Source organism: Piliocolobus tephrosceles, unplaced genomic scaffold (genome assembly GCF_002776525.5).
Source record: "Piliocolobus tephrosceles isolate RC106 unplaced genomic scaffold, ASM277652v3 unscaffolded_16006, whole genome shotgun sequence".
Lineage (NCBI taxonomy): Eukaryota > Metazoa > Chordata > Mammalia > Primates > Cercopithecidae > Piliocolobus > Piliocolobus tephrosceles.
In genome coordinates this window covers 1-25,672 of record NW_022297651.1, presented here as the reverse complement: position 1 = coordinate 25,672, position 25,672 = coordinate 1, and the positions used below count along the sequence as shown (strand labels likewise).

At 57.8% G+C, this 25,672-nt stretch overlaps 2 protein-coding genes across 3 annotated transcripts; one reads left to right on the top strand and one right to left on the bottom strand.

Annotated features, from left to right (window-relative positions):
* Positions 1-317: 317 nt before the first annotated feature.
* Positions 318-3,943, top strand: PSRC1 (proline and serine rich coiled-coil 1). Of its 2 annotated transcripts, none has more exons than XM_023232587.2 (8): positions 318-435; positions 766-817; positions 922-979; positions 1,440-1,881; positions 2,254-2,368; positions 2,459-2,728; positions 3,016-3,106; positions 3,343-3,943. In XM_023232587.2, the coding sequence occupies exons 2-8, from the start codon at positions 799-801 to the stop codon at positions 3,344-3,346; spliced, it is 999 nt and encodes a 332-aa protein (XP_023088355.1). In that variant the 5' UTR covers positions 318-435; positions 766-798; the 3' UTR covers positions 3,347-3,943. The 2 variants fall into 2 exon arrangements, with proteins under 2 accessions (XP_023088355.1, XP_023088356.1); XM_023232588.2 differs by having other exon boundaries at positions 330-424.
* Positions 3,944-8,531: 4,588 nt separating this feature from the next.
* Positions 8,532-25,666, bottom strand: LOC111556033 (cadherin EGF LAG seven-pass G-type receptor 2; the record flags this gene model as incomplete). Its single annotated transcript, XM_026450244.1, has 33 exons — positions 8,532-10,121; positions 10,611-10,845; positions 10,945-11,115; positions 11,254-11,448; positions 11,554-11,642; positions 11,875-12,002; positions 12,558-12,680; positions 12,768-12,894; positions 12,984-13,063; positions 13,241-13,353; positions 13,682-13,856; positions 14,160-14,360; positions 14,473-14,599; positions 14,709-14,876; positions 15,010-15,190; positions 15,294-15,422; positions 15,535-15,718; positions 16,238-16,447; positions 16,656-16,750; positions 18,083-18,184; positions 18,361-18,544; positions 18,968-19,088; positions 19,269-19,410; positions 19,653-19,827; positions 19,913-20,200; positions 20,502-20,668; positions 21,012-21,137; positions 21,310-21,473; positions 21,835-21,992; positions 22,380-22,468; positions 22,648-22,763; positions 23,012-23,234; positions 25,186-25,666. Coding segments are annotated over 33 exons (5,289 nt in total), but the record flags the coding sequence as incomplete, so codon positions are not given.
* Between the last annotated feature and the right edge of the window lie 6 nt (positions 25,667-25,672).

Below are 25,672 nucleotides of genomic sequence, written 5' to 3'. Positions count from 1 at the left end.
TTCTGGAGACTGGGGGCTCGGCGGCCCAGCAGCGGGAGCGGGGTGGGACGCGAGGTCCATACTCGTGTGTTCGTTCCTTCCCTCCCGGCCAGCCGCGCTCCGCTCCCATCTGCCTGTGGTAAAGAGAACCTCCGGGAACGCGAGCACGCGCACTCGCGGCCTCAACCCTCGGCTCCGCGTTGGCCGCCCGGATGGAGTCTTCTGGGAGCGGTTCTCCCACCGCCCCCTTCGACTGACTTCCGGCCGGCAGCCCCGCTGCCCCGCCCCCTGAGGATTCACCAATCACAGTGCGCGTGTGGCTTGAGTGGGTGGGGCCTGAGAGATTCGAAAGGAGCCCCGCCCCCTCGGTGCTGATTCCCGGGACTAGGTTGCGGGAGAAAGCCTGTTGCGTGGAAGATAAGGCGGCGCGGGAAGTGGAAACAGGGTGGGCTGGAGGTGTGCTTTGCGTGTGACGCCAGGGGAGTGGAAAGGTGGCGTGGGGAGTGCAGAACCCTGAGGCTAGTGGCGGGGAGGAAGATGAGGCGTGCAGACCGCTCCCAGTGAGGAGAGGCCAGGATGCGGGGCGGCTCCAGGGCAATCTGGGCAGTTGGGGGAGCCCTCCGTATCTTTCCTGGAGGTAGCAGTAGTAGTTATGCGGGAGGTACCACTCCTGGGTGCTTGCTTTGCCTTCAGCATGACCCCCGCCCCTGGCTTGCACCCTGAATCTAGCTGCGAGACTTGGGCAGAAAGGATACTGAGGAAAGGTATTGTTTCTCTCCAACTCAGATCTAACTGGACTCTCGCTCCTGCTGGCTGGACATGGAGGATTTGGAGGAAGGTAAGGAAAGGAGGGAGGGAAGAATGAGAGGGAGGAGTGAGACCCAGCGATGGAGAGCTGCATCAGGAACCCATGACTGGCCTTCATTCTTCTTTCCCCTTCAGATGTAAGGTTTATTGTGGATGAGACCTTGGACTTTGGGGGGCTGTCACCATCTGACAGGTACCACCTCTTTATCCCACTTATTTTCCTCTAACAGTACCTCTTTGTCTCTAACCCCTTACTGCTGAATTACTGGCCTCTGGGGCTTGGGTTGGTAATTTAGAAAGGTTTGGCGCACTTGGGGCTGCTGGGCGGCTGGCTGACTCAGGCCTCTATGACACTACTGGTAGTGGGGAGAGAAGGGAGAAGCTGGAGTTAGATTTCAGGGTGTTAAGAAAAAGGGTAAGTGGATTTGCTGCATCTCCATCCTGGCATCATTTCTGATGTCCGTAAATGCTAAAGGCCTATTAGGCCCCATAGAACCGGGTATCTCATCACCCAGAGGCCACATCTCACAGCCGGCATGGGCATCAGGGCCTAGGGTCATGTCCCTGGCTCTACTGTGGGGCTTTTGTGCAGTCTCCCTTGCATAATCTCCTGTTCTCTTTTGCATGGGCATGATGCCTGGTTTGTTTCTCAGCCGTGAGGAGGAAGACATAACAGTGTTGGTGACTCCAGAGAAACCGCTTCGACGGGGCCTCTCCCACCGAAGTGACCCAAATGCCGTGGCTCCTGCCCCCCAGGGTGTGAGGCTCAGCCTAGGCCCCCTCAGCCCAGAGAAACTGGAGGAGATCCTCGATGAGGCCAACCGGCTGGCCGCCCAGCTGGAGCAGTGTGCCCTGCAGGAGCGGGAGAGCGCAAGCGAGGGCCTGGGGCCTCACCGAGTGAAGCCCAGTCCTCGGCGGGAGACCTTTGTGCTGAAGGACAGTCCTGTCAGAGACCTGCTGCCGACTGTGAACTCTTTGGCTCGGAGTACCCCCTCCCCAAGCAGCCTGACGCCTCGACTCCGGAGCAGTGATAGGAAAGGGTCAGTCAGGGCTCTCCGGACAACATCTGGAAAGAGGCCCTCCAACATGAAGAGGGTGAGTTGAGAGGGTTGAGTTGGAGGTGTGCCCCAGACTAGTGTGTGCCATGATCCAGTCAGGGAGTGGTTTCCTTATTGGTAAAACGGGGGTAGTATTTCTACATCTAGAATCGTTGGAATTAAATAAGAACCATGAAAAAAGAGAATCAAAGCTCTTACCACAGTGTCTGAGTATAAGCTCTGTAATGTCTATAATAAACTCAATCAATGGTATGGGCAATAGTGATGGTTATGGTGATATTAGCAGCTAACTTCTACCCTTCCTTACTGGGATGTAGACAACTCTCCACCTCTATTTCTTAATTCCTTAAGCCACAGAACAGATATTTTTTCCACTCTAGTCTTTTTTCTCTCTCTCTTTGTGTTTCAGGAGTCACCCACTTGCAATCTGTTCCCTGCATCCAAAAGCCCAGCATCTTCTCCTCTTACCCGATCGACTCCCCCAGTCCAGGGGAGAGCCGGGCCCAGTGGGAGAGCAGCAGCCAGTGAGGACACCTGAGCAGCCAAGTTGTGGGTGAGTGGGAGTGGGGAGTTGGTGGAACTGACTCTGAAATTTCTCCACTCCTCTCCACCAGGCCCACCCACCCCTGTCAGATCAGTCCTGGCCCCACAGCCTTCTACCAGCAACTCTCAACGCCTGCCCCGGCCACAGGGAGCAGCTGCTAAATCTTCCAGTCAACTGCCCATTCCCTCAGCCATCCCCAGGCCTGCCAGCCGAATGCCACTCACCAGCCGGAGTGTGCCACCTGGCAGAGGTGCCCTACCTCCGGATTCTGTGTCAACTCGAAAAGGGCTTCCAAGACCAAGCGCTGCAGGACACAGAGTGCGGGAAAGTGGACACAAGGGTAAGAGGTCAGGAGGAAGAATTCCTGCCCTTGCCCAGCATGTCCTCACCCTCCCAGAGCTGGCAACAGTGACCACTTTTGCCATCCTCATTGCAATTCAACTGGAAGATGGGGAGACTGAGTTACAGAGAGAATATGGGGCTGGACAGAGTCTAAGTCTTAGTTTTCAAATACCTCATGGTCACGGGGGAGAGTACTAATCCCACACTCGCTCCCTTCATCCAGTATTTCTTTTCGAGGTCAGTTAAATTTGCTGCTAACTCATTTCTTTTGTTAACCCCATGAAGTTCCTGTTTCCCAGCGACCAAATCCTGTCATGGGTGCCACTCGCAGCAATCTGCAGCCCCCCAGGAAAGTGGCAGTCCCAGGACCTACCAGGTCAGTCTGGTCCTCCCTTGGCCATCCTGTCTCCCTACCCGGCCATCATCTGGGATTCCAAGCTCTTATGCACATCAGCCCTGAATTTTGTATGGCAAAATGGAGAGGAGGGGAGCCTGAGCAGGGGAAGGGGGATCCCATTTCTTCCCACACTGAGGAGCTTGAACTCTGCTGGGTGACAAATGGGCTTGAGGAAGAAGGGCATTTTAAAGCAGTTATTCATTCTATCTCTTTAGGTAAAGAGATCAGGACAGCAAGCAAGACTTCAGTAGCAAACCACTACAGCCAGTACCTGGACTTGCCTCTACCCGGCAGACCCTGACTCCAGCAGATTCTGGCCCAGGGACAGCAGGAAGAGATGCCACCAGGGCTGGTCTTCCAGGAGTAGAGGCCATGGGAAATGGGGTGGATTAGGATTGAGCTGGAGAAGTCTTAAACTCTCTGGGTTGAAAGAAGATTAGGGGAAAAGAGGTCACCTTCCAGCAGTGAAATGAACAAACAGAAAATGAGAAGTACAGGCCAGTGGTTTGTCTTTATCCACCCCCACAGTTGTGGTCAGCCCCAGAGAATTTGATCTTCTTCCCCGGCATTGGTTCACTGGACATTTCCATATGAGTGGCCTCCGTCGCTAACCTCCCTGCCCTCTGAGGAGCTGTCTTCCTGAATTGCATTCTCTACTGGACTCTGGCCTGCTTGGAGAGGTGGCAGCAGGCACCTGGACTTCAGAAATGGTTTCCTGTGAATTCTGTGACTCCTAATAGGCCAGTTTGTGATAAGCTTACTCTGTGAGTCTTCATTTTTCTAAAATAAAGTGAATGTATTTTTATATTCTCTGTATATCTAGAAGTGGATCCTGCTGCTATTTCTTTCTTTTTTTTTTTAGACAGAATCTCACTCTGTCACCCAGGCTGGAGTTTAATGGCGCGATCTGGGCTCAGCGCAACTTCCACCTCCCAGGTTCAAGCAATTCTCCTGCCTCAGCCTCCTGAGTAGCTGAGATTACAGGTGCCCACCACCCACGTCCGGCTAATTTTTTGTATTTCTAGTAGGGGTTTCACCATGTTGGCCAGGCTGGTCTCAAACTCCTGACCGCAGGTGATCCACCCCCACCTTGGCCTCCCAAAGTGCTGGGATTACAGGTGTAAGCACCCAGCCCCTGCTCCAATTTCTTTTTCCTTTTTTTTTTTTTGAGACGGAGTATCGCTCTGTCACCCAGGCTGGAGTGCAGTGGCACAATCTTAGCTCACTGCAAGCTCCGCCTCCTGGGTTCATGCCATTCTCCTGCCTCAGCCTCCCGAGTAGCTGGAACTACAGGTGCCCGCCACCACGCCCGTCTAATTTTTTGTATTTTTAGTAGAGACGGGGTTTCTCCGTGGTCTTGATCTCCTGACCTCGTGATTCGCCCGCCTCGGCCTCCCAAAAGTGCTGGGATTACAGGCGTGAGCCACCGCCCCCGGCCTTTTCTTTTTTTTTTTTGAGACAGAGTTTTGCTCTTGGTGACCAGGTTAGAGCACAATGGTGCAATCTCAGCTCACCACAACCTCCGCCTCCCAGGTTCAAGGGATTCTCCTGGCATAGCCTCCCGAGTAGCTGGGATTACAGGCATGCACCACCACGTGTGGCTAATTTTGTATTCTTAGTAGAGATAGGGTTTCTCCATGTTGGTCAGGTTGGTCTTGAACTCTTGACCTCTGGTGATCCACCCGCCTCGGCCTCCCAAAGTGCTGGGATTACAGGTGTGAGCCACCACACCCGGCCCCCTGCTCCAATTTCTAACAAATTTGGAGTAAATCTCTAATTCCAGGCAGGTGGCCAAGATGGGCCTCCTAGGCAGGGGCCTGAATAGGCCCTAGAGCCTTGAGATTCTGGCTCATCAGGCTGTGACTGCTCCCCTTGTTGGCATTAGACAAGGACAGGCTGCCTTTCCCCAGGTCTCATGTATCATTGGAAGGCCCAGATGAAAGTTAAGTGTAGCTTAGTTCACAGTATGTGAGGCTATTAAGCTAGGATCTAGGTAGATTCTTATTTATATCCTAAACTTGAATGTCCTTTAGTGGCAAAAGAATGGAGCCTCCTAGAAACACACCAGCTTCTTGTTTGCTCTCCCTGTGAGACGTGAAGGCCCTTTGGTGGTGTTCATCTCCCCTAGTCACCTCAGCCAGAGCTGCTGGAACACCTAGTCACACTGCGACTTACATCACTGGGGTTGTCCGTGCTCTACTCATCTCCCATTAGACTTGGGGCAAGCGTCAGGATCCGGTAAACCTCTGCAGTACCCTAATGTTGTGAACTGTGTGTAGCAGAGCATTTAGTTTACTTATTCAGAAGATATTTGGGTGCAAGACGGAGGAATAACAAAGACACGTTTAACAGATTTGGTGTAAGGCCTCCCTTTTTTTTTTTTTTTTTGAGGCCAAGTCTCGCTCTGTCGCCCAGGCTGGAGTGCAGTGTCCAGATCTCAGCTCACTGCAAGCTCCACCTCCCCCAGGTTCAGGCCATTCTCCTGCCTCAGCCTCCAGAGTAGCTGGGACTACAGGCGCCCGCCACCTTGCCCGGCTAGTTTTTTGTATTTTTTTTTTTCCTTTTCTTTTTTTTTTTTTTTTTTTTGAGGCGGACTCTTGCTCTGTCGCCGGGACTGGAGTGCAGTGGCCGGATCTCAGCTCACTGCAAGCTCCGCCTCCCGGGTTTACGCCATTCTCCTGCCTCAGCCTCCCGAGTAGCTGAGACTACAGGCGCCCGCCACCTCGCCCAGCTAGTTTTTGTATTTTTTGTAGAGACGGGGTTTCGCCGTGTTAGTCAGGATGGTCTCGATCTCCTAGACCTCGTGATCCGCCCGTCTCGGCCTCCCAAAGTGCTGGGATTACAGGCTTGAGCCACCGCGCCCGGCCAAGGCCTCCCTTTTTTTTTGCAGTCTTTAACTCTGGTAATCAGAACCAATTCAGTTCCTTCTGAGTTTTGAGGAAACTTCCCTCCCTGAAGGCCAGGCCATGACTTGAGAAGTGGTAAGTGGGCAAGAGAAGTGGGACTGCCAGCTGGTGCCCCCACCGATGCCTCTTTGGCCATAAATGCCTGACTTAGGCACCAAAGTGTCCTTTGCCCTGTCCCTGGAGCCAGGGGCCCACCACTGCTTTCCCCTTTTTGCGGCTGAGTCCAAGGTTCATCTGGCACATTCACCTACTTCAGTGACAGTGCCTAGACATGCACCTTTCCCGGAGCTCTGCAGCAACTCCTGCAGCCTCTGGGATCCCAGGAATTGGTGGGAGGGAAGGGGTATGCAGACAGACATGGAGTATGCGGCTCTGGAGAAATTTGGTGTAAGGCAAGAAACCTCAGGTGTGCTTCCCAGCTGCGCCCTGCACTGGTGTCTAGTGAGCAGGGCCTGTTGGTGGCTCCGGGGCCAAGAGAAGCACTGGAAGGTCAGCAGGCTTAGGTACACACCTGGGTGAGGCTGGAAGGTGACATGTTTGTGTGGGCTGGGTGTGAGCCATGTCCAGGGTAGGTCGTTAGAGGCAAAACAAGCTGCAGACCCATGTGTTGTTGCCACCTGGCGGCTGGAGAGGGCATGGCACATCCTGTTGGCCCTCTTGGTCAGCCTTGAGTTTTGTCCCCACCCCACCTCCTCCCACTCCAAATCTGCTTCAGCAGCACTTTCACAGTAGGCAGTGCCAGTCAGGGAGGAGGCCCTCCTGCCACGGCTACCCTTCTTGCTCAGCCACCTGCCTGTCTCCTTCCCTTTGGGCCTGGCTTTCGACTTTGTCTATGCACTCTTCCACTGCACCCAGTAGCAACAACACAGAAAGCCAGTGTTTACTGGCCTCTTACTATGTACTATGAACTGTTCCAAGCACTCTACATGTGTTAACTCACTTAATCCTCATAAAAGCTCAATTAGGTGGATGCTTTGATCATCATCCTCATTTTGTGGGCAGAGAAACTTAAGGCTCAGAAAGATTAAGTCACTCAGTCTGGTTCCAGGGTTTGTGTCTTTTTTTTTTTTTTGAGACAAGGTCTGGCTCTGTTACCCAGGCCGGACTGCAGTGGTGCGATCTTGCCTCACTGCAGCCTCTGCCTCCTGGGCTCAAGCCACCTCCCACCTCAGCCTCCCTAGTAGCTGGGACTACAGGCACACACCACCACAGCTGGCTTTTTTTGTATTTTTTGTAGATATGGGTTTCACCATGTTGGCCGGGCTGGTCTCTTAAGTGCTGGCCTCAAGTGATCCACCTGCGTTGGCCTCCCAAAATATTGGGATTACAGGCATGAGCCAGTGCACCCAGCTAAGGTTTGTGTTCTTAATCATCACTCTATATTGTCCCCAGGTTAACTCCCTTTCTAGTTTTTTTGTTTGTTTATTTTGGGATGAAGTCTCACCCTGACACCCAGGCTGGAGTGCAGTGGTGCCATCTCAGCTCACTGCAATCTCCACCTCCCAGGTTCAAGTGGTTCTCCTGTCTCAGCCTCTGGAGTAGCTGGGATTACAGGCATGCACACCACACCCAGCTAATTCTTTTGTATTTTTAGTAGAGACAGAGTTTCACCATGTTGGCCAGGCTGGTCTCAAACTCCTGATCTCTCAGGTGATCTGTCTGCCTCGGCCTCCCATGGTGCTGGGATTACAGGCGTAAGCCACCACTCCTGGCCGTCTTTCTAGTTTATTGAATGGAACTTTGGCAAACACAAAACTTGGAACTAGGCCGGATGTGGCAACTCACATCTGTGACCCCAGCACCTTGGGAGGCCAAGGCGGGAGGATCACTTGAGCCTAGGAATTCGAGACCAGCCTGATCAACATAGACCCGTGTCTCTATTAAATTTAAAAAGTATATATACTTTTAAATATATATCTCATATATATATACACACACACACGTATATGAAACTTAGGACGAGAAGTAATGTTGCAGAGCACACACTTGGCTTCAGTATGAGTAGCTGCTTCATTTTCCAATGGGGAAAAAAACAAAAAACAACCCTGAGCAGTGTAGCTAGGAGGCACTGAGTCACTGAGCACCATTCAATTCCCACCAGCCTCTCAATGCAGCTCTCCCTGCCTCTTGAATTCTACCCCAGAAAACTCAGCCCTGTCTAGGACTCAGCCCCGAGGGGCTGGGCTGGAAGGCTGCCTGCCCTGTGCAGCCTCTCCCACCATAGAAGTCCTTTCTGTCCTGGTGAAAAGGACACTTTCCTGCCTGCCTGCCATGTCTTCCTTGGAAATGCCAGGAAATGGGCTCTGGGCTGATCCGGCTACTTGGGAGCAGTGTCATGGACACAGACCGAGGAACAGGCTTATCAACCAGTGGTGTCCGAGTCTCCAGACCTCCCGGTGGGGACTTCTGGGCCCTGCCAGCTCTTTTGTTTTCCAGAGACCAGGACTTCCTCCCTGTGGGAGGACAGGGTGCCACACAGAAGCAGACAGTGACAATGCTGTACCCGCACAGAACTAGTTTATTCAGTAGTATGGGGCATGAAAAAACAACAACAACAAAACACTACCATATTTACAGCAACAACCGAACTGTACAATCTGATGGTTAGTATCAAGTTAGCATCCAGCATCTTTGTATTTTTTTCAAATCAAGTCATCAGTAGTAAAAACCAGTTAAATTTTTAACCCTTTGCAGGAATTGCTGAGGGGAGAAGACAGGGGGAGAATCCATGGCAGAAAAGCCAGAGGCCGGCCTCACAAACGAGAAACAGGAGCCTTTCTTTCCTGCCCACAGCCTCTTTTTCTAGCCACCTGCTCCAGAAGGAAAGTCAGTGACAAGTCTGGAATACATGCTTGGAGTAAATGGTGACTCAGATGAAAAGCAGTCGGCAAAACTGAGGAGAGGGGAGGAGAGGTGGGGAGACGGCGGCCTGGGGCAAGGGGAAGGGCATCGAGCCCCCAAGCCAGGGCTGCTGGGAACACACCCAGCCTGTGATGGCCATATCAGACCCCCGGGACTGGACACGAACCCATCCCAACACACAAAGCAAATAAATAAAACAAATATATTAACTCTCTCTTCACAGGGAGTTGGGGTGGAGTCGGGGAGAAACAGGAACAGGACCCAGTCCTTTGAAGAAGAGAGCCAATTCCAAGAAGGGGTTAAAAATAGAACATGTCTCAGAGGCCACAGCAGGTTAGACAAAGTAGCATTTGTCTGATATTGGGGGCGGGTGGGTGAGTGGACACCAGGACCCAGACTTGAAACCTGTGCTTGAGCACCCTCCGGGCAGCCGAGCCAGCACTGTGTTTACTCTTCCTCCCCCACCCACACCACAGCAAAGAAGCGCAACTTAACACATGACTGGCCTGCCCCAGGTGCGGGGCGGGCAGGAAAAATGAAGCACTTTTGGGTCAGCAACTGAGCAAACACCTGGGCTGCCGTGCACGGCCAGAGTCCAGGAAAAGGAGAGGGGCTGGGGCTGCCCGACCCCCGCCTGGGGGCACAGGCTCCCCTGAAAATGTGTTCATGCAGCATTTGGGGGTCCGGGGGCACTGAGTCCTTCTGCCCCCTCGCCAGACAGGGCTTTTCCAGTTCCTGGGAGAGGCAGCGCGGGCAGGGCGAGGCGCACCCTTTGCCCCGGCCCCTCACTGTTCTGAGGCCTGCCCGGGTGCAGCCCGAAGGGTGTGACGCCCTGGGTGCATGTGGCTTTGTCCTTTCCTTTTGGTGATGGCGAATGAGGGGCAGGCCCCCCAGGAATCCCTCTCCTCCCAGAGGCACAGCAGATGGGAAACTGAGGGGAGGCTGGGAAGCATCCTGGGAGGTCCTATCCTCTTTGGGAAGGGAAAGGGGAGTCAATTTCCAGCGTATAAAAAAAATGAATCCCTGAAGTCATGAAGAGTGGAGATCCTTTTTTAAATTCTTTTTTTCCTCTTTTCTGAAAAACTTTGTCTTGGAGATGTTGGCCCCAGGGGTCCAAAGTGCAGTGAGGGGAATGGTAGGGGGGGAGTTGGCACTAGGTGGCCTTAGGTGGGGTGGGTACCCCTCCTGGCAAGGCCCAGGCTCCTCAGATGGACGTTTCGTCGCTGCTGCGGGCAGGCGATGGGGAGCGGGGCAGGATAAAGCACAAGACAGGAGCAGGGCATGAGTGCGGCTGGGGAAGGGAAGGGAGCCTCGGGCGTAGGAGCCACAGCCCAGGGTTAATGCAGGAAGTTAAAGAAGAGAAATCTGGAGAGGCAGGAAAGGAAAGTGGCAGAAAAGGCAGACAGAGGGTTAGTTGAAACAGAGGAGAGAGTGAAAGCTTTCACCAGACGAAGGAAACAGGAAAGCACCCCCAGCTCCCCATCCTCCCGCATCCTGCCCTAGGCTGGGCTACACTGCGTAGAGCCCAGGAGGGGTGGCCCGCCCCGCAAGGCACCATGGTTTGTGGGCACGGCATAGTAAGGGAGCTGGGCCAGTTCGCACATTTGTCCTCCGAATGCCAACCAGAGTCGCCCGGGGAGGCCCGAAGGCAGCTCGGGGCCCAGGTGGGGCCTCCGCGGGGCTGCACCCCATCCCACCCACCCGGCCACACTCACTCGGAGCCTGATGAATCCTCATCCACCGTGCCTGCCTTGATGCTCATGGCGATGGGCATGACCCCATTCAGCTGCTCCTGGAGGCTCTGCCGGGGCGGTGGGCGGGGAGGGGGGCCGCCCCGGCTGCCCTCACTGGCAGAGGAGCCCCGGGAAGACCCAGTGCACTGCTCCAGGGGGAGCCGCAGGAGGCTGCTCTTCTCACTGATGGTGGGCAGACACTTCTTCTTAAGGATGCCTGCGGGCCGGGGCGGGGCTGTGAGGTGCAGCCACAGGAGAATGTGAGGTGTGAGGCTGCTGACGAGGGGAGCGCGGCAGCTGGGGGTGCCCCACTCACCTTTGTGAGGCTGGGCAGAAGAGCCTGGAAGGGGGCCTAGGGACCCCTCTCGAGACAGGGCATCTCCATTCTCCCGCAGCCGCTCCTCAGGGGCCCCATTGCCACTACTCTCCTTTGCTGTGGTCCCAAAGTCTCCTGGCCAGGGGGCCTTCCCAGGCCCTGGGGCCCCATCTGGTGGGGAAAGGAAGTAGATGAGGCCCACAGAGGGCAGAGAGCCAGGAGGCCACCACCCTAGTCCTGCTTCCCAAGAACCCCAGGCCCATTCTCCTCCCACTGGCCCCCAAGGCTACAGCCCAGGTGTTGGCCCACCCTTGGGGGTACTGTGCAGGGGCAGTCTCTCGGCTCCAGGCCCCAGCAGGCTATCCCAGCCCTGCTCTCCAGGGAAGGCAGCCTCCTCTTCCTCCTCCTCTTCTTCCTCCTCACTGTCTGATGAGTGGGTAGAGGCATAGGAGCCACTCTGGTCATCTTCTAAGGACAGGTCACTGTCGGAGTCTGTGTCGGGATCTAGGAGGCCAGGGAGAGATCACAGCCAGCCCAGCCACCTCCACCCACCTTCAGTAAAAGCCAGCCAACCGCCCCGCTGGGCGGCCGGAGTCGTGCCATCCTCACCATGCTGCTGGTCTTGACCTTCCAGGAACAGGCTGCCTGGATCCCCCAGGCCAGGGGGCCCTTGGCCAGGGTTCAGTGTGGACTCCTCCCTAGGAAGACGAGACCATGCTGGGGGTCAGCCTGGCCCCTTGCCCAGGGTCCCCGTCTCTCCTCTCCCCTGGGATCCTGGTTCCAGCCGTGGGTCCCTTACAGCTTCTAATCCAAGCTGGCCCGCATGTCAGCCACAGTGTGTGCTCCTCAACTACCAACGGCTGGCTGGCCCGGGTCCAGCATGCGTGGGCCCCTCCTCCCCTCCTCCACCCTCCCATTTCCAGGATTCACCTCAGCAAGAAGGGGATGTAGCTGGGCTGACTCTTGCCCGAGCGGCTGGCGCTGTGCAGAGAGCCGGCCGAGTCTCCGTAGGGCTGGTACAGTCGCCCGTCTGTGTAAGGGCTGGGGCAGTTGTAGGACTAGGCAGGGAACAGAGAGGTCGGTAAGTGGGGGAGTAGGATGGCTGGCCCCAGGCTGGGAAGTAGGAGGGTGGAGGGAACTTGCCCTAAGTTTCACCTTCCACATGCTCAGGTCTGAAAGAGGGGGCCCTGCTTCTCTGCTGCCCCCATATTGAGGCCTGGCCGTGGTCACAGCTCTGCCACAGCTATGCCACCCCTGCATACCCCCAGGGATCCTGGACTCACTATATAATGGCTCTGTAAAAGATGGGACCAGAAATTGTCTCCTGAGAGCACCTTGGGAGACAGAAAATTTACTAAAATGCGTGAGAGATTCTCAGGTGCAAGGCACTTAACACCTGATTATCTGTCTCAGACCCATCTCCCTCAAGTCAAAATCCTACACACCCTTTCCAACATCTCCTCCCCGGGCCAAACATACCATTTCACCCCCTCTTCCACCTTCCAGGAAGGGATGGAGAAAAGGGAAAGGGGAGTGGGCCAAAAGTACAGGCTCACTGGGCCTCCTACATCTCCCTCCCTTCACCACCCGCCTAAGACCCCTGGCTCCCTCACCGAGGTCAGGGTGGACTTGGTGGTCAGAGCAGGGTCAGGGCTGGGCTTGCGGCTGCAGGCAAGCTTGAGTGCTTTCCGGACCTCCTTGCTAAGCACCACATAGGAGAGGAAGATGAAGGGGCCCTGGCAGGTAAGAGGCAGCAATGGTCTGTGCATATTCAGGCACCCACAGCCCAGGTGCCTCCCTTCTCCACAGGCTGGGCCAGGTACCTGGATGCAATTGCAGGCAGCAAAGAGGTAGTGGAAGAGGAGGGTGTCGCTGTTGACAGAGAGCAGTGCCAGCAGCCACGTGGCACTCAGCAGCAGGAGGACGGCGAAGGAGGGCTGCAGACCCGAGCTGGGGAGAGGGACAGGCCATGAGTCTGGCCATAAGGCCTCCCATGCTGGTGCTTGCCCACGGCCCCGGCACCCCAATCCTATACTCACACAGGACCTTTCTTCTCAAAGCCCTGCCGCTGGGCAGCACAGGAGGCCCGGGCCGCCAGGATGTACAGGAAGACACTCATCTAGGCAGGGGCAGAGGACGTGGGGTGCTCAGTGGGGACAAACAGCTTCTACCCAGCCCACAGGGCCCTGTGGCCTCAGCTGTTCCTAAAGGGAGTCCTGAGGACACACGGCCCCAGTAGCAGGAGGACAGCAAAGGAGGGCCACAGGTGACACCCAACCCACCTGCTAGCACTCACCGAGACCGCAAAGGCCACTGGGCCAGCAAAACTCCAGATGAGCGTGTCGTAGATGGAGAGCCAGCAGAAGTCAGGATTCCCATAGCCCTCGGGGTCCAGGCCCACGGCTAGCCCTGGAGCATGGAGACAGATGGGAGCAGGCGAGGGGTGGTGAGGGGCCTGGGAAGTAGGGCCGCAGGCAGGTGGGCTCACAGGTCCAGGCACAAAGCATGGAAAAGGGTTCTGCCCACCATCGGCCCCTGTGTCCTCCCCAGGATAGGGAAGCAACACCTGGGTGGCGGCCTCAGAGTCTGGGTTAAAGCAGAGGGACACCTGTGAATAAGCTGGTCTGGGGCATAGGGATGTGGGGCCTCAGGGCTTCTTGTATGTGGGTGGGGAGAAGAGGGAACAAAGGTGGACCTAGGGATGTGGGACCCCAAAGCCGGGAGTGGGTGGGGGTACCTGTGATGAAGGCAGGCACACCCCAGCCTAGCATGTAGTAGAAGCGCATGGGGCCGGCGTTGACGTCGCGCACCTCAGTGAGTGCCCGGTACAGGTGCAAGGCCTCCAGCAGAGCCCAGGAAAAGGTGCAGAGGTACAGGAAGTGCAGCAGGATGGCAATGACTGTGCAGGCAAACTGAGGGCCCAGGCCAGGGCAGGTCAGTGACCGGGGCCCACCCAGAGGACAGGCTCTGCTTTGGGTCAGGCAGGGAGGAGGGCCTGGGTGTTGGGAACTGCTTCCAGGGAAGCCTGGGCCAGAGGCAGGTGCCTGTAGGATGCTGGGGGATCCCGGGGGAGCTGGAGAAGAGGAAATCCCGGGCCAGGCGCTGCGCTAGGCACCTTATTAGAGTTCATGGTGAAGGAGCAGGGGTTGCCAGTGGGGGCTGGGAAGGGAGCCTGAGAAGGTGGGGACAGTCTCTGGGCAGTAGCAGCATCTTACAGGGAGGTCAGCCTGGTTGATTCCCAGGAGGAAGACCAGCTGAGCCAGGCCCAGGGCGGCTGTCAGGTTCCGTCGGATGCCGTGTTGGTTGGAGCGCAGGATACGCAAGAGAGTGAGGAAGAAGAAGGTGAGCAGAAGGGCAGCCAAGGTGACACCTAGAGCCACATATGTCAGTGTCTTCAGTGGCAGGATCTCCCCATTCTGCAGAGTGGGTGGCAGGGGGCCAGGGAATTAGGAAGAGCAGGACCTGAGCACCCAGCCCCATGCCCTGAGTGCCCACCCACGGCTCTGCAGCTGCCCCTGTGGGCCCGACCTCCCGCCGAGACACATCCATGAGCACAGCGAAGCTCGTCATGTGGTTGCACTGGCAGCTGACATGGCTCTCGTTGCGGAAGACGACTTCACAGCCTCTGGCCGACCAACCACCTGTGCCACTGACCCTGTGTGAGGCAGGCAGGATCAGGAAGACAAGGAGGGTGAGGGATGCAGGGGCCTGGGCTTTCAGCCCAAAGCCTTGGGGGCGGGGGGGCGAGGGTAGTGCAGGCTCACAGGATCGAGTGGTTCCAGAAGACACAGATGGGCTTGGTTCGCTCCTCTGTCTCCAGTAGGCGGAACTGCACCGTGATGGGCTTGTCCAGGGCCCGGGGCAGAAGCTCCTCATCGTCATGGACACTGATGCTCACCACAGGCGTGTTGATGATCGGGCGTTTGGGGACTCTGATGTAGGGCAGGCAGGTGCACAGTCACCACAGCAGTCACATGACTGGGGAGACGCCCCCGACCCCCTCCACGCCTCAGCACTCACCGCCTGACCCACACCCCCGCCCACACCTGTCCCCTAGCCACTGACCTCAGGCTGCGCTTGTCAGGGTCATAGTTATGGGGCAGGAGCCCGGCCAGGGTGCGGTAGATGATGACGCTGGCCACAGCCTCACCCTGGCTCAGCTCCGGGTGCCGTCGCTGTCGCCGTGCTAGCTCCTCTGGCTCCTGGGCCTCTCCGGGGCCTGCGGGCCTGACCACGGGGGGCGTCTCTGGGAGGGGACACTGTCACACTTAGCTGGGCCCTGCCCTCTGTGGGGCCTGCACAGACACTGGGATCCAGCTCCCAACTTAATCCATGGCCACACCACTGACCTCTGAAGACAGACTCCGGCAGAATGACTGTTGTCTCAAGATCCGGGGGCTGCTCCCCACGCAGGGCCTCATAGCGGGGCAGCTTGGCCCCAGCAAAGTTCCCCTTGTCCAAGCGCACTACAGAGATGACTAAGGAAGGAGATGGTCACAGATAGGACCTGTGAGGCAGGCAGGACCCCAGCACAGCCACCCTTCCTTGTCGGGGACTCCCTCCACAAACCCCTGTTGGCACCAGCCTCACCAATGTTGGGTGTGACGATGGTGAAGGGGCTTAGGTAGGTGTGCCGCATGTTCTGGGCCAGGGCGCTGGCATAGGCCTCATAGTGCTGGAGCAGCCAGGCGGTGCCACCCTCTGTCTGCTGGATCAGCTCCCAGTGCCGCTTGTTGGCTGCATCCAGGAGGGCGCTGCCCACCCGCAGCAGATTCTGCGGTGGGCAAGGTCACGATGGGTGTGCTCACAGCCTACACCTGACATCCCCACCACAGAGCCCCAGCCTGTGCCCGGGCCAGCCCCCGCTCCCCAGCAGGCCCCTCCCTCTGCGCTCACCGTTGCCTCCCCTGAAATGCTCCTGGACCGCATTGCCCACTCAGGTCACCGGATGCTCTGCCCCTTCTCCCTCCTCCTCATTCTCTACATAAGAGCTTCCCAGCCCTGTGCCTGGACCCACACAGATGTCTTGAGATACTGCTTCCTCCCAGCCCGTGGTACCACAGGCAGGCCTCCGTTCCGGGTCAGACCATGCCCCAGCACACACACCTTACTATGAGAAGGGTTGGGAAGAGGGCTGGGCCAAGGGTCACGGGTTTCACGGAGGCCTCCTGCCAGCAGGGAGCTCCTCGTAGGGGGGATGGGAAGGCACCCTCTGCCCTCCAGGTTGCCATGAGCAGGCTCACTCACCATGACCCCCATCTAACCAGCCAGCCCTGCAACCTCCAAGCCCCACCTCAGTGAAGTGCACGTCCTGCGTGGCAGACAGCCCGAAGCCCCGCTGGGCGCTCTCGTGGGCCAGCAGCCGTGTGGCCAGCTGGTAGGCCACCTTGACGTCGCTGCCGAAGTAGCCAACTGTGTGCTGCGTGGCATTGCGCAGGAGCAGGGCCAGCCGCTGGGAGCGCCCTGAGTCTAGGCCTGACTCATTCCGCTGTAGCCGCTCGGCCTAGACGGGAGGGAGTGGAGGAGCAGGAGTGAGGGCAGGAACTCTGGAGCAAAAGGACCTCAGGAGGGGAGAGATGGCCTTTCCAGCTGGGAGACCCCGAACACACAGGCTGGAATTCCAGAATCCCGTTTCTCAGAGATGGGAGTAGGGGCACGTGAGACTCAGCATGAAGGAGAGGGAAAAGATGGCGATGAGGCGGTTCACTTACGAAGCCCTTCAGTTCTGAGAAGGTGACGGACGTGCAGTTGAAGAGGTTTGGGGGGAGCCACCCCCTGTGCTCATCACAGTGGCGCACAGCAGTCCCTGGGGGAAGGAAGCCAAAAGGGCTGCCCTCAGGGAGACACACAGGAAGCCCCTGAGACTGGCTGACAGGTTCTGCTGGAAGCCAGCACCTCATAGGCCAGGGACAGCGACTAGCAAACAAGGGCCCGGTGAAACAGGAAGACAGGTATGTGGAACACCAGGGCCAAAAATCTCTGCAAGATCGGTCCACACGGGGCTCTGGGGGAACAGGGCATGTGACCTCCTTGAGCCCTCATCCTGCCTGTCTCCAGTCACCACTCTGCTCTCCGCCACTTCCTGCCTATGAACCTGCTCATCGCCAGTCCAGGACCAGCGCCATCCCCCACACTGGGCTGGGTCTCCTGGGTCAGCAGCCAACACCCCTACACCCCAGACTGTCTGCCTTTGTGGTGGCATAACTCCAGGACTCGGTGGTGAGCTGACGATGGGAACCCTGCATGATTCATCTTTGAATCTCTAGCACGGTCCTATGCCGAGCACTGTGCAGGTTTTTCAGCATTTTTGTTAAGAGCCCAAGATGTGGGATGGATGCAGTGGCTCACGCCTGTGATCCCAGCACTTTGGAAGGCCGAGGCAGGCTGATCACGAGGTCAAGAGATTTGAGACCATCCTGGCCAACAAGGTGAAACCCTGTCTCTACTTAAAAAAATACAAAAAATTAGCTGGACATGGTAGCACACACCTGTAGTCCCAGCTACTCGGAAGGCTGAGGCAGAAGAATCACTTGAACCCGTGAGGTGGAGGTTGCAGAGAGCCGAGATCACGCCACTGCACTGCAGCCTGATGACAGAGTGAGACTCCGTCTCAAAAAAAAAAAAAAAAAACTCTTGGGCGTCCAAGACGTGGCGGGGCGTAGTGGCGTATGCCAGTAATCCCACAACTTTGGGAGGCCGAGGCAGGCGGATCATGAGGTCAGGAGTTCGAGATCAGACTGGCCAACATGGTGAAACTCTGTCTCTATTAAAAATACCAAAACAACAACAACAAAAAATTAGCCAGGTGTGATGGCAGCCAGAGGCTGAGGCAGGAAAATTGCTTGAACCTGGGAGACAGAGGTGGTAGTGAGCAAAGATCGGGCCACTGCACACCAGCCTGGGTGACAGTGAGAGACTCTGTCTCAGAAAAAAGAAAAAAAAAAAAAGTCCAAGATGTAGGCACAATTGGGCAACAGGGGAAGGGGGATCATGAGCCAAGGAAGACGGGAAATGAAATCCCAGGACCTGGAGGCCAGAAAGCAGGGTCCCCGGATCTTCAGCCAGGAGCTTCCTGCCCTCATCCCACTAACAGCAGAGGCCATGTCCTTAATATCACACTGGGGCCTCCAACACCTACCAAAGGAGCCTTTGGGACAGGGAGCAGCAGCGGGCAGCCCGAAGCGGGTACGGGGCCACCAGATCCCAGCTTCAATTGCTCGTGGGCAGCTGTCATAATTCACTGTGGGGAAGAGCACATGGTCACCCAGGAGCAGCTCTCCCTCTGCGGTCCTGCCCAGGATCCCCAGCCCTCCCTAGGTCTCCCCAGGACTGCAACCAGCCCCTTCCCATCTTCCCTGGGGTGCAGGTGCCTAGCACACTGTGAAGAGGGCTGCCCACCCGTCCCAGGAGCCACACCTTCACAGCCATTGGTGGTGACCTCAGCAAAAGGGTTGTCACAGCGGTCACACTGACGCCCGATGACACCTGGCTTGCATGGACACTGGCCGTCCTCAGGGTCACAGACTCTGGACAAGGAGCCTGTGGGGTAGCAGTCACACAAGAGGCAGGTGGGGCTGCCTGGGGGCCGGTAGTGGTTCTCCTGAGAAAGGAGGGAGAAAGGGTGTCACTGGCCAGGCTCTCTTCCCAGGATGCTCATGGGTCCTCTCAGCTGTGGCCCCTCTGGAGGGGGTCCCGACCTCAGGTCCCCTCAGGAGCAGCATTCAAAATAATTAACACTAGCAATGCTTTGGAGTTGAGCCCATCAGCGAGATGTCACACAATCAGAACAGGCTGCAAACCGCCACCACACCAGGCCCAGAGCCCATGGGTTACACATTGGCCCAGGGTCCCCCTGCACCTCAGACACATGAAGGTAAGTGGTCAACGGCCCTGCCTGTGAGAGCAAAGGCACAAGGCCCTCGACTCTGCAGGAAGACCCATCTCTATAGCCTCCCCTCTAGGGCCCAGGAGATGTGGAGAGAGGCCCAAGTGGCCACAGTGGGGGCTTGTTTGGGGCTGTCACCTTGCAGTGGCACTCGCCGCTTGTCTTGTTGCAGTCTGGGTCAAAGCCTTTGCTGACATCACAGTTGCATGGGCCACATGTGGGATGTCCCCACCAGCCACGGGGACAAGGCTGGTCAATTCTGCAGAGAGGGATCCAGGCAGGCATGAGCTCCCCCTGCCACTCCCACCTAACCTAGGTGAGCCCTGTGTGGCCCTTCTGATCCTGGCTGTGGATCAGCCAGGCTTTCAGGGCTCTGAGGGACACACAGAGAGGAGTAGCAGCCACTGGGACCTGCTGCCACACGCCCTGGTCTGCTTACCTGGTCTCACAGTATGGCCCAAGGTAATTTGGGGGACACTCGCAGGTATAGCCATGGGGGGCACTGGGCTTGCGGGTACACACGGACTGGTGCTCACACGGGTTCAGGTCACACGCATTAGTACAGTTGTCACCATAGTAACCTGGGACCAGAAGGACCAGAGAGGCTCATTCCCCCACCCTCCCCTCGCACCGTCTTCCATGAAACCCACCTTCATCTATTTCTTCCCACATAGCATCCTATCAGCTGGCTATGGCTTTGCTGTGTAGATGACTAAGGCTCAGAGAGGTGATGTGATGCCCAATGCCCCAAGTCACACAGCAGAGCCAGCATGTGGCCCCAGGCACCTGATAACCTGCCTGTTGCCCTGGATCCTTAGCATACCCGGATCACAGCTGCAGGAATAGCTGTCCCAGTCATTGCTGCAATAGCTGTTGGCAGGACACGGGTTTGAGTCACAAGGGTCAGGCAGGCTACAGCCTTGCTCAACGTTGATGCTCTCCCCACGGCTGGGATCCAGGCTGTTAACCCCCTCCGGCGTATCGCTCACCCGCACACCCTGGGAGGGACAGGAGCAGTGTTGCCCTCAGTGGAGCAGGGCTGAAGGTGGTAGGGAAGATGGGAGGGCAGGGCAGGACACTCACCTGCAAACAGCCCCGAAAGCCACGGGCCACACCGCCGGCTGGCCCAGGTACTCCGCCCACTGTTATGTTGCTCAGGTGCAGACCATGCAGCCGGGGGCCCAGGTTGCCCTCTGCTCTCTGCTGCCCATAATCGAAGGACAGAATGGCATGGCCGGGCCCCCCACTGGCTCCCAGTGCCAGCTGTGCATGGTGCCAGTCACCGTCATTGGCCCGACCTGGCTCCAGACGGAGAGAGGAGGCCTGGAGCCCTGTGCCCTCTACGCTCAGCACCACGTGGCCCTCCCGTAGCTGACACCAGGAGGAAAGAAAACAGGGTCAGCAAACGGCCTTAATCACTCTTCTTCAGTCCACAGTTCCCCTTTCTGGACCACCAAACCCATCCTGCTGCCCTGCTCAGGCCACAGAGAGGAAAGCATATTTATTTCCTTCAGGCCCAATAGGTGGCAGCATTGACCTTCCCAATGGATCCAGTGGCCTCTATCTGTCCCCACCCCTGCCCAGGATCTGCCCAGCCACTTCTGTCCAGCCCCCTAGAGGCTACCAGGGCCCTATGGCCAGGCCAGGGCCAGCCGGCTCTTCCCTGCATCACCTGTAGGGTGATGGTGCTGCGCCCCCTGGTGACGGCCTGCAGCAGGACACCGTCGGCCTGGCGAGTGCGGAACATGAGGTTGAGGTGCCAGGGTTGGGAGATGGGCAGCGAGAGGCCATGCCAGGCCACCAGGCTGCTGCCCAGGAAGTGCTGTGGATTGGCCATTTCTGGGGAGGCAGGAAAAGGCAGACTGTGACGGGTGGAGCTGTGGAGGGCCCCGGGGGCATGATGCTCAGCGGTGGCGGCTGCATGGGAGGCAGAGCCCACTCCCCTCATCAGCCCTGCCTTCCAAAGTACGTACCTGCCCTGGGCCCGCCCCACGCTGTGCCCAGGCCTGCCTCTGACTGGCCCCTTTGTCTCCTGTGTTGCCCTCTCAGGGCTCTGCCCAGACACGCTTTTCCACCCACAGCCCGGCTCAGCGGAGCCCTGCCCAGCACCTGCCCCAACCCTGCCAATTCCCAGATGGTTGATGGCACCCAGGCCTCAGCCTCTAACAGCCACCCCTCCTACCCTGGGCGCAGCTCTTGCCCCCGAAGCCCAGGGGGCACTCGCAGCTGAACGCGTCCCACTGGTTCACGCAGGTGCCCCCATTGTGGCAAGTGTTGCTGTCACACACGTTCTTCTTGGCAGGGCAGCCTGGAATGGAGAGAAGGTGTCTCAGTGGACCCGAGCTGGGGCTGTAAAGAGGAATCCTGTGGCAGCGGCTAGAGAGGCCTCTGAGACCATGCATTCTGGCATCCTCACACCAGGCACGGCCCCTCCCCTCAGCACTGGGATCCCAGCCTGGCTCCACCCTGGGCGCCCATACCAGGCACAGTGCCATTGTTGGCAATGAAGTCAGCCATGTCTATGTGCCGGCTGTCCACCTGCAGGTTCCGCATGCAGCCCACGAAGTGCCGCATTCGGACTGGGAAGCTCTCAGGCAGGTCGGGCACTCCGCCTAGTAGCAGGGGCCCCGTCAGATCCAGAGACCTGGGGGAGCAAAAATGGTGGCAGCACAAGGGAGGGCTGGGAGCTTCCGGTCCTCTGCTTGCTCTGCCACCAGGCCGGATACAGGAAGGGCCTAGGCAGGTGTCCGAGGGGCCCTGCAGAGCAGTGCTCAGGAAGGGGGTCACCCCCACCTGGAACTGTTCTTGTCGAACACTCGGCCCCCTCCCCAGACTGCCCCACAGGACCTTGCTCTGATTCCCCAGTCTTGACCCCATCCCCAGGGCTGAGCAGGGGCTAAGGGAGGCAAAGGGAGGGAGCCCCCAAAAGCCCACCCTCTCCACCTTCCCTCCCTGCCTGGCCCTGCCCTCACTTCACCCCATCCCTGGCCCTTTTCCCTGCTCACTTCTTGCTGCCACCCTGGGTGCCCTGGGCAGCACAGGAGTAGTTGCCCAGGACAGATCCGAAGCGCAAGGCCACCCCCGTGTCACAGCCATCCACGGTCACCACGGCCACCTTCTGCTCTGATGGGCCCTGCGGGAGCCCTGTCTGACCCAACAGTGGCTGTGGACAGGAAAGAGCAGAGAAGGGGGACACTTGATGCGGAGCCCACTAGGTTCATGGCCAGCACGCACGGGGTGCCTCTGTGTGCACCCACACGCCCAGACACACGTACATACATGCATATACACACGTGTGCTCACATGGTTTATGCATGTAACTACCTTCCTCAGTGTCCAAGTGTGCGGCTGCCTAGTGGAACCGGGAGCATCAAGCAGTGCCCAGTGGGGTGGGAATGCCCAGCAAGGTGGTACCTTCCCAGCCGCTCCCTTCCTCTCAGCCAGAAATGCCCTGACCAGCCCACCCAAGCCTGGAGGCAGTGCCATTCAGGGCTGCGTAAGCACCTGAGGCAAGAACAGAACCCCAACCCTCTGTGCCCTCCACACCCACCTTATTGTAGTATTTCAGCTGCACCGTATGCCACTGGCCATCACTGACTCCTCCGGGCACGAATGGGGACACCGTGGTGGTTGACTCCCCTGGGGAAAGGATCGGCTGAGCTGGGATGCCAGACGAGGGCTGGGAATGGCAGGGTTGGGGTGCCAGTGGCTGGGGCTGGGCCCAGGTTTGGCTGATTAGAGTATGTGGCTTGGGGTCAGGGGCTGGGAGACTCGGGGTCTTTGGAAGATGGGCAAGGATGGGGGGCAACTGTGATCACCTGCAGAGAAGGTGAGCTGGACCTGCTCCTGGATCACCTCGAGGGCCACAAAGTCATGCTTCTCATTAAAACGCCCATTGTACAACAGCAACCCGTCCCGCTCCTTTGTGGCAAACCTGAACAGGAGGTGGGGATGGGGGCAGGGAATGCGGTATCCACCTTGATGCCAGCACCCCCACCACCTAACCAGCGCAGGGGAGGGAGATCTGCTGGCAGAACCACAGGCAACTCCAAGAGCTCCTGGCTCTGCTGGCAGCCTGCTCTACGCTCTTTTGATGCCTGACCTCTTACTTCATCCACAGAACAGGAGGCATCTCCGACGCCCACCAGGCCTGCTCCCTACCCCCAGCGCCCAGCCACTCACGAGAGGGCCAGGGTGAAGTGGAAACGCTGGCGCAGGCCACGAAAGGTGATGAAGGAGCGGGCAGGGAAGCTGCGCGTGGTCACCTGGCAGTAGGGCTTCTCGAAGTCTCCAGATGGGCAATCACATTTGAAACCGCCCACCAGCAGGTTGACACAGGTGCCCCCGTTCTTGCAGACACCCGGGGTGCAACGGCCTGAGCGAGCACTCACCTCACAGTGCTCACCTGGACAAGAGGAAAGGCAGGTGAGTACCAAGTACCTGAGGACGGGAGGGGAACTGAGACCCCCCACAACCCAGTGATAGCTCCCACGGCCTCCCGTGACCCTTGTAATACCCCCAAACCTCCCAGGCATCCCCACTTCCTCTCGTGTGCCATTTTCTCTGAGATCTACGGTCCCCAGGCCTTCCTGGGCACCCTGTTTGGCTCACTGAGCTGCTCTCGCCACAGGTCCACACACTGCTCCCCTGCAAGTTCCTCGGAGTTCCCAGCCCCTTCCCTACCCCATTTGGGTTTCATAAGCACAGGCCTGCTGGGACACTTGGTCGTAAGGCTCCTGGGAGCCTTCGATGTCACACTACCAAGCATGCCTGGGGGTGTCCTGGCCCCCAAGAGGGTAAATGTGCACAGGCAGATGGGCCTGCAGGACAGTGGGAGGGCTGGGAGCCTCCCTCCTCCCTCCTTTCCACTGGTGCTTTTGTCCCTCTCAGGCATTGAGATCAGTTTCCCTCCCTGGGGATGGGACCAGGCTTCCACTTAGATTTGTCTGGATTATGGAGGAGTAAGAGAGAGAAGCTGGGGAGCCCCCAGGAATGGGGCAGAGGCCTTCCACCTTGAGCCCTGGGGTCCAGACTGAGGACCTTTGTGCACGTGGGACATGCTGAAAGTGAGAAACAGCCCTGAGAGCTCAGACATTTCAACAGAGGAGCTGAAAACTCCAACATCAGATGGGAAAATCCACCCTTCTCTCCCTCCCCGTTCCCAGATTCTAGAGATAGGTTCTCAGCTCCTGTGCCTAGTGACTGGCTCTTGTTTCCATGGAAACTGTTGTTCGCCTACTCTAACCCCCCCCCCCCCCCCCCCCCCCCCCCCCCACCAAGAAACCTCCCCCCCCCCCCCCGCCCGCCCCTCCCCTTCCCCCCACCCCTAGCAGCAGCAAAGAGAAGTCAAGTCTGGCAAGTTCTGGGCAGGAAGATGCAGCAGGGAAGGGAGTGGGGCCTGCCTATGGCTGCTGGCAGAGCCAGTGGGCATAGCACTGGAGGACAGGGAGCAGGGCTTGGCCATCTCGGAAGGAAGGGCCTACAGGGAAGGGAAGGGAAGCAGGGAGTGTCCTGAGAAGATGCAGGAGCCTGAAGGGAGGGGTCAGGAGCATAGAGCAGAGGCAGTGAGCATCCCAGGGAGCAAGATGTGTAAAGACCTTGGCTGATAGGCCAACAGGGAAGACCCCTAGCCAGGACCCTCTTTTACCAGCACCTGGGCAGAGGTGAAGCCATTCTGCCCAGGCCCACACAGGTTCAATGATCTTCTGGAGCACCCCATTTCAGAACTCAACCCCTTCCAGTTCCCCCAGCACTTCTGTGTCTTCCCCTTAATGTCTGGGGAGAAAAGTACTTGCTGCAGCTCAGAAAGGGAATTCGCTCAGCGGTAAAGAGACCAGGATCTAGGCCCAGCCTCACATCTAAACCAGCTGCGATCAGACCAGGAGCAAGTCACCCAATCTTAGCGTTCCCTTAAATCAAAGCCAACACCTTCCATGCCACCAGCTGTTTCCAAGTATCAAATTAATTACATTAATCCTCACAACCAACTTATGACCTAAGTACGGTCATTATCTCCATTTCAAATAACTGAGGGCCAGAGAGATTAAGTAATTTGTTCAAGGTCACACAGCCACTAGTGGCAAGGCTGAGACAGGAACCCAGGCCGGCTGGCTCTGGAGTCAGCTCTACCCGCAATGACACTGCCTGTGTGTCCCGTGCCTAGCAGGCAGAAGCACTCCTTGCGCTGCCTTCCTCAGTGGAGTGCTGTCAGGGAGCAGGCCAGATTTATGACCTCCCAGTGTAGCTGCACCTCACTCGGGAGGAGAATGAGGCAGTCGCCATCATTTGTCCTGATTTGTGCCTGCACCAGAGTCAGCCTTCCAGGGCTGCCCCATGGGTCCCCTCCCTTGGCTCACCCGTGTAGCCATCACGACAGAGGCACGTGTAGCCGCCCTCGCGGCTGCGGCACCGCCCGTGGGGGCCACAGGGCCGCGAGTAGCAGAGGTCCACCTCGGTCTCGCAGTAGTCACCCGTGAAGCCGGGCGGGCAGCGGCAGCGCACACCCCCGACGGGGTGGATGGGCCGGAAGAGCACGGAGGAGGAGGCGATAAAGGGCGCAGAGGAGTCGAAGCGCAGCACCGACACACAGCGCATGTAGTTCTCGCAGGGCTCCCGCAGGCAGATGTTGTCGTCGAAGGGCAGCACGCGCTGCGCTGAGATGGCCGTCAGCAAGCTGCGGTTAAGGTACAGGCGCTCCTGCAGGTCCTCGGAGGGCAGGAAGGGCGGCCCGCCCCCGGGCCCCGGCGGCTGGCCCACCGACAGGCTCACGTTGAGGATGTGGCCCCCGGGGGCGTCCGTGTCCCGCTGGACGTTGAAGACCACCACGTGGTCCGGTGGCGTGGC

What these genes read in the sequence shown, in the direction of transcription:
- PSRC1 (XM_023232587.2), top strand. An exon ending in CAGTGGGAGAGCAGCAGCCA is followed by an intron (nt 2,369 to 2,458) that starts GTGAGGACACCT and finishes CCTCTCCACCAG; the next exon opens with GCCCACCCACCCCTGTCAGA. An exon ending in GCGGGAAAGTGGACACAAGG is followed by an intron (nt 2,729 to 3,015) that starts GTAAGAGGTCAG and finishes AACCCCATGAAG; the next exon opens with TTCCTGTTTCCCAGCGACCA.